Raw genomic sequence first — 12,245 nt, forward strand, 5'->3', positions numbered from 1 at the left:
AGTTATGAGGGGGGGATAGTTACAAATGGGTCAGGCATGCATGCATAAAGCAACCCACCCTGCAGAGAAAAAACACTAGAGCAAGAGATAGAGAGAGAGATTTATGGGCACACAACTGTATGCTAATGAATAATTCAACTTGGCTTGTGGGGCTTTGTTACTAAATTAATACTATTTCAGCCAAAACCTATGCAAACCACAGATACCTGAATACCCGAAATCTTAAAAATAGTTTAAACCCTAAAAAAAAGTAAGGGACTATGGAGGCTTTTTTTTCTTGTCTCAAAAACGAAGAAATTATATCCTACATTATGTGCACCATTTATTGGTGTACTATACCAATCACAAGCATTTGTTGATGTGGGTCAATCATCTAAGTAAATGCTTGATGAATGGAACTGATAGGAACAAAAACTTGTGATTGGCATAGTATACAGTCATATGGCGCACATGGTATAGGAAATAATTCTTCCATCATCATAGATTAAAAGATGAGATCATCGAGCCCGAACATTGTTGGTTTTTTTTCTATTATTTTAACTGAAAATGACAAAGAGGTCCTTTTAGGTTAGCCCAACTATAATTGTAAGTGCAAAGTTCAGAGATAAAGCATCCATAACCACACGCTCCATGAAACACTTGCCTAATGGTCCAAATCAATCAGCTACCTTCCAATTTCCATCTAAATCAAGAATCCCTGCATGATCCGCAAATGCGGGTTGTGGGGGGACCTTTGAGAAGTCTACAAACTAGGATATTCACTTAAACTTCTATAATTTGAGGGAATATGCCTTAACAAATAAAATTACTGACACCATGTAAAAAAGACGAGGCATGGTTCTTTAAGTTTTTTTCTTGTTTGAAAAAAAAAAATGTTTTGAAATGGCGTTGTTGGAGGGCGTAGCGAGAATGCAGACAAACTGAGAAGGATAAAAGGGAAGGAAGTTACATGTCATAATGAAACTAAAATAAAAGGGTGGAAAACTGAAGTCCCATGTACTTGTGGATCCCAAATAATAATAACAAAAAAAATCCCATGTACATCTTCCCTTATTCTAATCACCAAACCCATCTCTGCAGCTCCATATGTAAAGAAACCAACAGCTATAAAAAAGAGAGGGAGGGGGGAGGGAGCGAGAGCGACCGACAGAGCTGGTCACATACTAATCTTCCCTCTTGACTATGGTTACACTTGCATGAAAGCGAGAGATATAAAGCGGGGAAGAAAAAGAAGAGAAGGACATATTATGGAAGGATAAGATGGTGAGGCGACGGCGTTGTTGGGGTGGTACTTGGTTGTTATTTGAGAAGCTAAAAGCCTCCTTCACCAGCAGCAGCTGTTGTCAGTGCCCTCACAGATGGGTCAGCTCCAATTGTCCACGCTCCTCTCCCTCCTTAGTCCCCACCCCTCTCAAACCAACCAGGAATAAGAAAAAAAGAAAATCAAAAACTAATATCAGCCAACAAACAGAATTGGAACTAAGAAAGAAGAAAAATCTCCACTGAAAACCAAAAAAAAAAAATAAAGAAAATAAAAGAAACATCTCCCTTTCCCTTCCTCTCCAATAGTCCAATTCCTACTTTGAGACCTGCTAACAAAAACCTATAGCAATAGCATTCACATCCAAAACATACCAAGAGAGTAGAGCAGAAGTGAGAAAAAGAGAGATCTCCCACTCTCTTTTCTGCTCCTCTTACCCTCCATCTCCTACTTCAAGCCCAGAAACAAAAAGGTTCTCTCCATGAAGCTCCACAAGAAACATATCGAGTGAGTGAGTGAGTGAGAGAGAGAGAGAGAGGAGAAGGAGGAGAAGAGGAAGAGGAAGAAAATTTTCTCCCCCCCATGCACCCTCTTTCTCCCAATCTTTGCCTTCCTTTTCTACCTCTCTATATCTTAGCGTAAGTCCTGTGAGCTGCGCTGTGCTGGTCAAAGCTACTACAGTTACTGCACTCGGCGCCGGCAGGGGCAGAGATGAGCGAGCGAGAGACCCGCGACTTCACGAGCGTCGACTCCTTCTCCCAGCTCCCATTCATCCGTCCGGCGCCCACCCGTGAGAAGCCCTCCGCCGCCTCCACCTTCCGCCTCTTTGGCATCGAGGTCCCTCACGAGCCCGACACTGACGAAGATCCCTCCAAAGACCCCTACACCACCGCCAACCCCAACAGCGGCAGCAACGGCGATGGCGGCAGTGGCGAGAGAGATCGCAAGTTCGAGTGCCACTACTGCTGCCGCCAGTTCCCGACATCACAGGCCCTCGGCGGGCACCAGAATGCTCACAAGCGTGAGCGACAGCATGCCAAGCGAGCCCAATTCCAGTCAGCTATGTCAGCCAACCACCAATCCACCGCCGAGGGCCACCACAAGTACGGCTTCCTCGACCACCACCGCCTCGGCCCGCTGCCGGCCGCCGGCAGCTTTGGCTTCCATCCCCCTGCCACTCGCCAATATCCTTCATGGAGCAGTTCGAGCACCACCGGTAGCAGCGTCGGCAGCCGGTTCTACGGCGAGCGTGGATCGGTGAGCCAGCCTATCAATGGAAGCCCCTTGCCGGGCCTCTGGAGGGTTCCCACAGCGGTGCATGGCGGTGCGAGCATGGGACTAGTCCATCGGGACCGAACAACACCGCTGCCCTTGTTCGGAGGGGACGAGTCCGGGGCGATGGGTGTCGGTTTGAGTACTATTGTTGGTTCTTCTTCTTCCTCTTCTTCTACATCTCCACAGAACTACCAAACTGGTGTAAAAGAGAATGTGAGCTTGGATCTGCACCTGTGATTCATAGTCTTTTAGAGCTTCTAAATGGCATTGAAATTTGGATTCGGATTTCTTTTTCAGAAGAAAATTGGATGTGGAAATTTTCAGGCAGTTAGCAGAGTTGGAATCTACCTTCCCATCCTACATTTTTGTTTGCACCACTATTATTATTATAATTTTGAATATTTTTAATGTTGAAGAATTCGTGTAGACTTCTTGTCTAATTACTTTGGTGGTAGACTGCCTTTTATCCAACCATAACCGTATGTATAGCTAATTCTCTCTCTCTCTTTTTGTCCTATATGTATAGATCTTCAAAGCTTTTTCTGCCGTGACTGTCCCACTGTTCTTATATTCTGTCTTTCTTGCTGACCTTTAAAGCACAATTAATCTAAAATAGGGAATTCCACGTTGCTAATATCGTTGATTTTCATAAATTTGATATTTTTATTTAGTCTATGTATTGGCATGTTGCTTTTTTTTTTGGGCTAACTTTTCAATGTATTGAGATAAGAGTGGTGAGTTGGAGAAGATTCAAGCGTTAGTAGCATTCTTAATTAAGATGAGATCCTGTAATTCAATAGAAAGTGATATTAGGAAACTAAGATTCCATGATCAGATAAATCTCATTCAATTGTTCATTAGATTATTTAGAAACAATTATGGCATAAATATGAAATATGTAGGACTTATGGGCTAAGATGTTTTCTATGTGAATATCTAAGTGCCTTTTTTTTCTTGATACAACGGCAACTCACACCATATGTAATGAGTGCACTCATAGGAGTCAAAAAGAAGAAGTCGATGAAGGGGCGGGGGAACAAACTCCGTGCTCTCCTAGTGAAATTCTTCTAAGTGGTGTGCCGCATAGGAGGCAACCCAGTTGGCCGCACTGTTCGCCTCCCGATAAACATGGGTAGTTCGGAATGTTGCAAGCCCTCCCACAATCTCACATATATCCTACAAGAGTGGGTGCCTATCCAGACACCTGTGTCTGTCAACACTCTCCTGAATTCAGTCAATCACTAGGGCCGCGTTACCCTTAAGATGGAATATCTAAGTGCCTTTAAGTAGCATGCATTCTACTGGTCTTTAAGGGTTTTTTATTTATTTTTTCTTTTCTTTATTTAGTCTAACAATTGACAGAGAATCTACTAAGACGGATCGGGATCCTCTGCTTTATTGAGACACATCACATATGCTTTGCACAACAAAGGACAAAAGTGGTGATATATAATGATTAAAAGGATTGTTTATGTCACAACCAGTAACTCACACAAAAAGGTTAATCAATTTTTTTTAACTTTTTTAATCATGTATAAGTATCCAAGATCTCAACAAATAACAGAAGTGAGACTAAACATATGCTCGCACGAGTTCTCATATACTCTTCTCGTTCAAGCTCTTACATTCTCGTCAGGCTAAGGATTCAGATTTATTCACATCTAATCATAAGCACCATGATTACCTTGTGGTCAGCCACCATAAACCCGTGCTACAGTATCCCTTAGTCCACACAGGCTATAGGCTGAAGCCACCCAAAATTTATTGCTAAAAAAATAGCAATAAACAATTACCTATGATTTAAATGTGATTAACAGCATTACTTATTTACATGGGATTAATTGGACATAGCGTTCCTTTTTTTGGGAGTAAAAATGGTTTTCTTAAAGATTAGACACACTTAGTAAATTAAGGATTCTTAACCACAAGTTATTCAACTTGTAGAATGAAACTAATTATCCATTATACTTTATATAGTTTGAGGTTCTTTTAAGAAAATAGCAAAAGAATGCAGTCTGAGAATCAACAGCATAGTTCGATTAATCAATAAGCTCTCTGACAATTAATTGATATGGTAGCCTACCCAATTTTGAAGTTCTTTCACTATAGTATCATGTAATTTCCTGTGAAGAGACTACAATGATATGACATTGTTATATAAAGGTAAGCATCTTCCTAGTTAGTATACTTTAATTCATTTTAATTTCTTTTCTGCCGTGCTTCTAAATCATCCTCAGCACCATTAGGAAAAGCTTTTTTTCGATGGAAAACCATTAGAAAAAACTAGGATTTGTACCCGAGCGACCAATGGCAACATTCTCCATGCCTTTTAACCCATTCATCAGATACCTAACCAGTAGCAAATTTCCATACAAGTTATGTTACGCATTTAATTTCTCGATATATCTCGCCAGCTTTCTTTATAAAAACTCTAAAAATCCAAATCAATTATGAGACTTTTTTCCCCTGAGAAAAAACCTTATGCCCAAACAAAGCCGCAATCTATAAAAGAATCCAATGGCAACTTTATCAAGTGCTATAGGATGGACTCAGCTCAGTTGTTTAGCGAGAGGTATAGATGGGTAGCCTACAAACTTTATGCTCTTGTTTAACATGTGGCAGAAAAAATTCAAGTTCTCACCTGCCATCTCAAAGAGGTCCAGCCAAAGACCAAGCTGCCAATTTGATCCCATACGAACCTATTTATATCCTCCAACAGAAACGCATCATTGGATCATTGGCAAATATTTAGAACAGACATTACTTTTATAAAATGCTGAAGGAGAGTGTCTTCTTGTAAGAAAAGGTAGAGATCACAGCAGTCCTGACTCTTTTCTCCATGTTGCAGTGCACAGGCTACCTTGTTGCAGGCACTGAATGAAAGACTGCCAAGGACAAGATATAGGCTTGGACTCTCTAGGAGCAGCAAATAGCGAGTGAACATAATAATTGTTAGCTGGGATGAAGGAAATCTGAACATGGTCGATCTTAGTTGATGTCTTTTTCAATTATTTTGTGAGAGATGCCAAAAAGACTCAGAAAGAGCCCAACCTGACGTGGCCCCATAGTTAGCTTCTGGCTGATGGCATTAAGTTTGGCTCAACAACTGTCTCTTTTCATTTCAGATAGGTTACAGCCTAACGAAGTCTAATTGGCTTGTCAGGCTCGATCTTGGCTTTAAAGATGATCGAGTAGCTTGGCTTGCAATACCATTAGCTGAGACCATGGATAACTTATTGATAATTAGACTGCTCAAAAATAAAAATAAAAAAAAGGGAGGGTAGAGAGAGAAGTCACCTAATTCACTAAATTCACTAAAACACAATCTAATTGTGAATTGGTCCAAATCAAGCCGGGGTTCAATTTTTTGTGACAGTAGCTATATATGAAGGCCCTTCAAGTATTAATTTTTATATTGTTTATCTAATATATCTTGTGACATTTTATTGATAAACTTACTATATATCAAGATAAATTCTTAGTCTGGAATTTTCTTGCCAGTGCACCATCTTACAAACTCTTACTTGATTTTATTGAACATGAATTTGATTGTTGTAGCATCAAATTTTGTCTCGTTTATGATGGACCTTGGATACAATTGCGCACTTCAGTTACATCTAGATTGTGACTTAACATCTTGGGTAAGCCTAGATATTAAGTCCATAGTCTCGAACAGGTTAAGTTTAGGCTTGGTTATGTGGGCCATCATGTCATCCTTGTGGAAGCAGAGGGAAGCTCGATAATTCCAAAAAATATAGATTTTTTACTGTAAAAATATTTGAGTTCATAAGTAGACAAAAAAAAAAAAAAAAACAGTAAAAGGCATGATACCAAAACGCAACTTTCATCACCTGATAGTCCAGAGAATTTACTCAATTTGATAGTATTGGCAGGAGAATGAGATGGAGTACGATCGGTGGCTTTTGGGTTTCATGATGGACATATATATATATGTTCTAGCATATGGTCATGTATACAAAGTAAAACAAAATTATTTAAATATTTTTCAAAATATATTTATAATATATATCTTATGTTTTTAATAGAGATTTGTCTTGAACATTTATATAATTTTATGAAATAAGGAATAATAAAAAAATACCAAAGACTAGAAATAAAGAATAATTAAAAAATTTATCAAGGAATAGAAATAAGGAGGAATAGCATGATAGGGTTGAAAATGGACCAAATAATATATGTCTAGATCTATTTTCGTACCCGCATCTACTCGAATGTGAATAAAAATTTGAGCATCTGACTAATATGTGTATTTGTATCCATATTTATGAAAGAAAAAATAAATATGGATATAGATAGAGAACTATCATATCCATTTCCATATATCCGATTCTATTTATAATTTTATTTAAGTTTATATAACATTCAAAAACTTTTAAAAATAATAAATAACCATATTAAGGTACTATTAACTAGATTTACTTTCCACCTAATAATATCTTTGATTCTATGGCCATAAAGTTTAATTATTTGACTTATATTCATACATTCAATATCTGATTTGTATCTGTATCTATTTAAAATAAATATAGATATAAATTTTTACATCCGACTAATATATGTATATTAGTATCTATATTTGCCAAACAAAATAAATATGGACATAGATATACTGTTATCAAATCCATATTCGACCTAATTTCAGCCCTAAACCAACCCGAGCTCAGCTTAAGCTTGTTTAGACCTTAAATTTTTTTGATACAGTTTGCCGGGGGATAAGTATAACTGAGCCGAAGCTTAGCGCAGCAGCTTGTCAGCCTAAAGGCTTTGGACTCGATTGGGTCCATTTCCAGCTCTCGCTACAAGTTTACTCACGGTTGCAGTAAAAGGAGGATGGGTTTAATTTTGGTTTTGGGGTTCATGGCAGACCCATTTATGTGTCCAAAACTCAACAGAAGGCAGTACATTGTTTAAACCGGATCCATGATTCGACCCCAGGCTCATCCCCCTTTCTCCCCCTTTCTAAGTTTACCTTCCACCAGACCCCAACCCATCTGTTGAACTGCTGCTACATAGGTGGCCGGATACATATTTCTTCTGCGGTTGCTAAGAGATTAAAAGAAAAAGGTTTGAAGGCCAATCTCTGGATCAGTAAATGGTGGCTGAAAAGCCGTAGTGCATTAGCATCCTGTATAATTTATATGAGAAAAATTAATGGAAATCCATGCTTCCCAAACTCGAGACATTAATCCTAGAAACATTTGTTTCATATTATTTTAAATCACATTGAAGACCTTAGAGAACCCTCTCCTAAAATCACCATTTGAACTTATTTGGTTTGCGGGAAGAATTTTTTCGGAGTGCATTGTTTTTTCTAAAAAATTAATGCGCGAATATATGATGCCTAAAAAAATAGTTTTTGCATATTTGATTTATCATGAGAAAGTGATACGTTCCAGAGCGGCTTATGTTTAGTTGAGAATCTATTTTTTTATAAAAATTATATAAAATATTTGTTATGCCCTTAATAAACAAAAAGATCTTATCCCATTCTATCTAAAAACTTAGGAGCACTTTTAGAAAGAAAAAAAAAGTATTCCAATTTTCAGCCTGTAGTAATTGGACTTTTTTTATAAAATATAACAATTTTATTCTCATGAGAAAACTATTTTTCCATCTTTCTCCTTTGAGAACTCTATCCAAACATCAGACATTTCTTCATTTTCTTGTTGACCATACTTTCTCCCTCCTCTTCCCACGAACCAAATAAATCCTAAGGCTTTCCGAGCTGCGTTTGCTTGGACATGATCCACTATGCTCACTCATGCTCCCTTCTTAACCTTAGGCAGTTTCGGAAGTGGATGGTGGTAGATAAATCTAGTAGCTACTTAAGGTGAGCCTCAAGATGGGATTCTAGATGATAAACCCAAACCCCTGCACTCTTTAGAGTCAGATTCTTTACCTTTGATGGGGCCAGGAATTGCTCACCTCTAGATCAGACTCTTCCTCACTTTTTCCCTGTGCTAGCTCTCAGAGCCTTCAGCTCTCCAGCCTTTTTCACTTGGCCCCTTTATTTATCCTGGCAGCGGGGGGTCCATTTTCCCACTACCGTGCACACAAAGTCATAGTTTGTTCCCCGAGATCTAGCGAGAAGGCGTTTTGCGCTGTTTGCGTCGTCGCTTGTTCCCATCAATGACAGGCTTTTTAGTTGATTAGCACATGCTCTTGATAGCCTGAGCTCGGTCCACCACATGATTGCCACAATAAGAATATGATTGTAAAGTTTGGTACATGTTAAGGAATTTACTTCATACAATATACTCGTGTACGCAGACAAGCTAACTGGCCAGCTGATTGGCTAGTGAAAAACTTATAAGAGCCCATTAAATAAATGTTAAAAGTAAAAAATTGAGAACAAACTCAAAAATCTAGAATGACTATTGGTTAGATTGGTCAGACTTGTACTAGTGGTTAGATGAAAATAGAATGACTATTGTCACAACAAAATTTAAAAAATATGAAGAAAAAAATGAAAAAGTAAATAGATTATAAACCCGAGATTCAGATTTAGTTCAGCTAACTAAAATGCTATGGCTCGGCACAAATCAACTCACAAGCAACCCATGAGAGCTACGAAGTTAGAACATGTAGTGGTACTAAGGGATGAATGATAACGAGACCTGGCTCACAAAACCTAAAGTCTATATGTACGCATAATTTGTGAGCATGTAGATTTCCTGTGGAAGCCAATGCCATTTTGAATGTTCATGGTGCACCAATGGTTATGTTGGAACACTAAATCCTAAACGTCGCTAGGCCGGATAATCCCTCAGAGTCATCCATAATTTTTAATAAATTCATCATGAGAAAATCACCATCAAGGCTCCATCACTCAAGAAAATTTCACCAACTCTAAAATTGGCTCACTTCAAGGAAATTCGGATTGCATCGAGACATTCAACTTAGCTAGATTTGGAAAACTGGTTCATGATGGAGCTGAACAGGGAGTGTAGTTATATGTCATTTGAGCTCTAGTATCTACTGTGATTTTTTTTCAAAGCTCTTAGAATCACCTAGGATTTTGACACATAGCCATCATGAGACAAGTAGGCTAAACCCAAGTCAATTTCAAGGAATTTTCGTTCCTCCAATTGGTGAACCCTCTGCTGCAATGTTGTTTGGGAGAAGCCCCTCCAACAAATTTGGATCCATTACAATTGCCACATCCAATGGTTGGACATGCATGAGAAAGACTCATCCAAACATTGTGAATCGTTGGATGTGAAAGCTGTCACACATCCAAGCCTATTTGAAGGCATCATTTGCAACGAGAACATGCTCTAAATTGGGCTACCAACATGGACCTTCATACTTTCTTATCGATCCCTCCACTTTTCGTGCAACAAATGACTTCCCACTATGCTTTTCCCCTCTTTATTCCTCAATCCAAGAGCGCGGTCGGTGGCACGTGGCACCATGCCATTGGTAGGTCACTTTATACCTTTGAATCCCCACCGGCCCACCCAAAGCCTATGGCCCATGGACTGTCAAATTGGAAGGATTCCTCACAGCACAAGAAAAGCAAGCACACAGTGGGATGCAATTAGGTTGGTAAGCAGATATCCATGATGAATAAAGTTGAAAAAGAAATGTTGATGAAATAACTCACTCTTGTACCATTGTACTTCAAATTACCAAGCAAGCCTTCAGCTTATTTTTGCTCATCATGCTCCTTGTCATGATTCCTTTATCACATGCATTTTCCCCCCTGAAAACAAAATCTCTGACACCAGCATGGTGAACTTTGCAAAATATTAGATTATCATGATATTACAAAATGTAACTAGGGGCAAAATGATCTGACAGCCCAAAAAATCGACATGATAAATCCCCGAAATGGACATATCACATGCAGACACATACAAAATCATTATTATTTATGAAATTAGGAATTTTTAAAAATTATTTAAATTCTTTTTTTTGAGATAAAAATAAAATACAAGTAAGAAGACAACTTTAGTTCGAAGTTAGATCAAACGAAATGATTCTAGCGTATTCTAAGACTATCAAGCCAACTGAAATAGCTGCATATCTGACATGATTTGAAATGAATCTGGAGCCGAGCTTTATCTTTAACTTCATGTTGGTTAATAATTTCAAGCTAAGCATGACCAAGCTCGGCTCGATTACATGCCTAGGTGATAAGTGACTCCTAAGGACTCGAAGGGGTAAAGCTATTTCCAAGATAAAATCAAGCTTTAACTTCATCCAATGGTCGCATTTCTAACGTAATCATACACCCTACACCTTTAAAATAAAATCAAGCTTTGGACAGGATGTCACTTATCCCTTCAAAACAAAACACACATAAGTCCCTATATAAACTCACCACCCTCATCTCCTCCCTCCCAAGGCCATTCCACCGCACTCTAGAAAACAGAGAGAACCCACTTCTTCAACCTGCTCCCAATACTAACGCTCATATGTCTAGTCGATACTATTACCAGCACGGTCCCTGCAATTCTAATACTTACACACAGGCCCCTCCCACGCCACCCCACCTCTGGCTCCTTCTTTTCATAGTATTCATCTCCATTGGCCTCTCGTGGTACGTGAGCTACGAGTCGGCCTTGGAGAGCTCGGTCGATCAGCTCAGGCTGACCATCATGGTGCTGCCGCTCGTGCTGCTGCTCGCCGTCCACTGGCTTTCGAGCCGCGACAAGCGGTGGGTTCCTTTCTTGATCCAGCTTCCGGAGAGGGAGTCATTTCATCGAGCAGGCGGCTCACCGTGGGGCGTCGGGCTGCTACTTGTGATCCTCGTCGTCATGATCTCCCACCAGTCCTACTTCCACGACCGTTGGTTCCCGCTTCTCAGCCGCCGATGATGGTGATGATGATATCATGATCACCATGGTGTGTTTGCACGAAGAAATTGACGTAACTAGATGAAGGTGACGAATATAAGAGCCTGGTCGTTTATGATCTGTAACAAAGCTTGCTTTATTTCACTCGTGTTGTGCTTCGCCACCAGCTTTGTTGCCGTTGTTGTTATTGCTGTTGTTGCTGGAGAAGATGGAATGCATTCTTCTTCTTATTCTCTCTCTTATATGGAGTGAAAGATTCTTACGGTCTTACCTTAGTTTTTTTTTTCCCGAGTTCTGACGACCTTCGCGTTCTTGCTCTAATTTTCGAGGCTGTGACATATAAACTCAGCTTGGAGCTTTTGGTTTAAGTCTGAAAAAAAAATGGGACACGTACGATTCCTAATCAAATTGGGTTCGTATCTAAGGAAGGGTATCTAAATGCTTGCCAGTTCCCAGATATGACTTGAAGTTCTTGACATGGTCCTAGATTCCTTAACTCTTGCTGAATTATTCAATACATGTTATTCTTATATAAGTTTCAGTTCCTTTTGCTAGAATTTGCACGCTTTTCACCTGTCCCGCTACAGCAGGTGCAGGTGCTGCACTCACCCCACAGCCATCCCTCTGCATGAAGCAAGAGATGAGGCCTTCTACCTTTGCAGAAGTAATAATATCACAGGAAAACTACTGTCCGTGCGTGGATTCTTGATTTCTCGAGTATCTACAAATTTAATTTATGGATATCTATAACGAGAAACCCCTTCTACCTTTGTATAGGAAAATAAATTAAAGATGGTGATGTACCAAAGAAAATGGGTGGCCTCAACCTTTCAAGACTGCTGAAAAAGAATCTCTAATATAGATCACTCCCCCCTCATCCATTGCTA

General features: G+C 39.4%; 2 protein-coding genes across 2 annotated transcripts; both read left to right on the forward strand.

Moving 5' to 3' along the window:
• Positions 1 to 1,162: 1,162 nt before the first annotated feature.
• LOC103705789 (zinc finger protein GIS-like) lies at positions 1,163 to 2,944 on the forward strand. Its single transcript, XM_026804150.4, has one exon. It carries the CDS (start codon positions 1,973 to 1,975, stop codon positions 2,771 to 2,773), a length of 801 nt encoding a protein of 266 aa, XP_026659951.1. The 5' UTR covers positions 1,163 to 1,972; the 3' UTR covers positions 2,774 to 2,944.
• A 7,951-nt stretch (positions 2,945 to 10,895) lies between these two features.
• On the forward strand, positions 10,896 to 11,514 carry LOC149751269 (uncharacterized). Its single transcript, XM_089927412.1, has one exon. The coding sequence runs from the start codon at positions 10,978 to 10,980 to the stop codon at positions 11,377 to 11,379; it is 402 nt and encodes a 133-aa protein (XP_089783538.1). The 5' UTR covers positions 10,896 to 10,977; the 3' UTR covers positions 11,380 to 11,514.
• Positions 11,515 to 12,245: the final 731 nt, after the last annotated feature.

Source organism: Phoenix dactylifera, chromosome 15, assembly GCF_051530095.1.
Source record: "Phoenix dactylifera cultivar Ajwa chromosome 15, Ajwa_hap1_PhDact_Kaust_v1.1, whole genome shotgun sequence".
Taxonomy (NCBI): Eukaryota; Viridiplantae; Streptophyta; class Magnoliopsida; order Arecales; family Arecaceae; genus Phoenix; species Phoenix dactylifera.

What these genes read in the sequence shown, in the direction of transcription:
- LOC103705789 (XM_026804150.4), top strand. Translation starts at nt 1,973, where the DNA reads ATGAGCGAGCGAGAGACCCGCGACTTCACGAGCGTCGACTCCTTCTCC.
- LOC149751269 (XM_089927412.1), top strand. Translation starts at nt 10,978, where the DNA reads ATGTCTAGTCGATACTATTACCAGCACGGTCCCTGCAATTCTAATACT.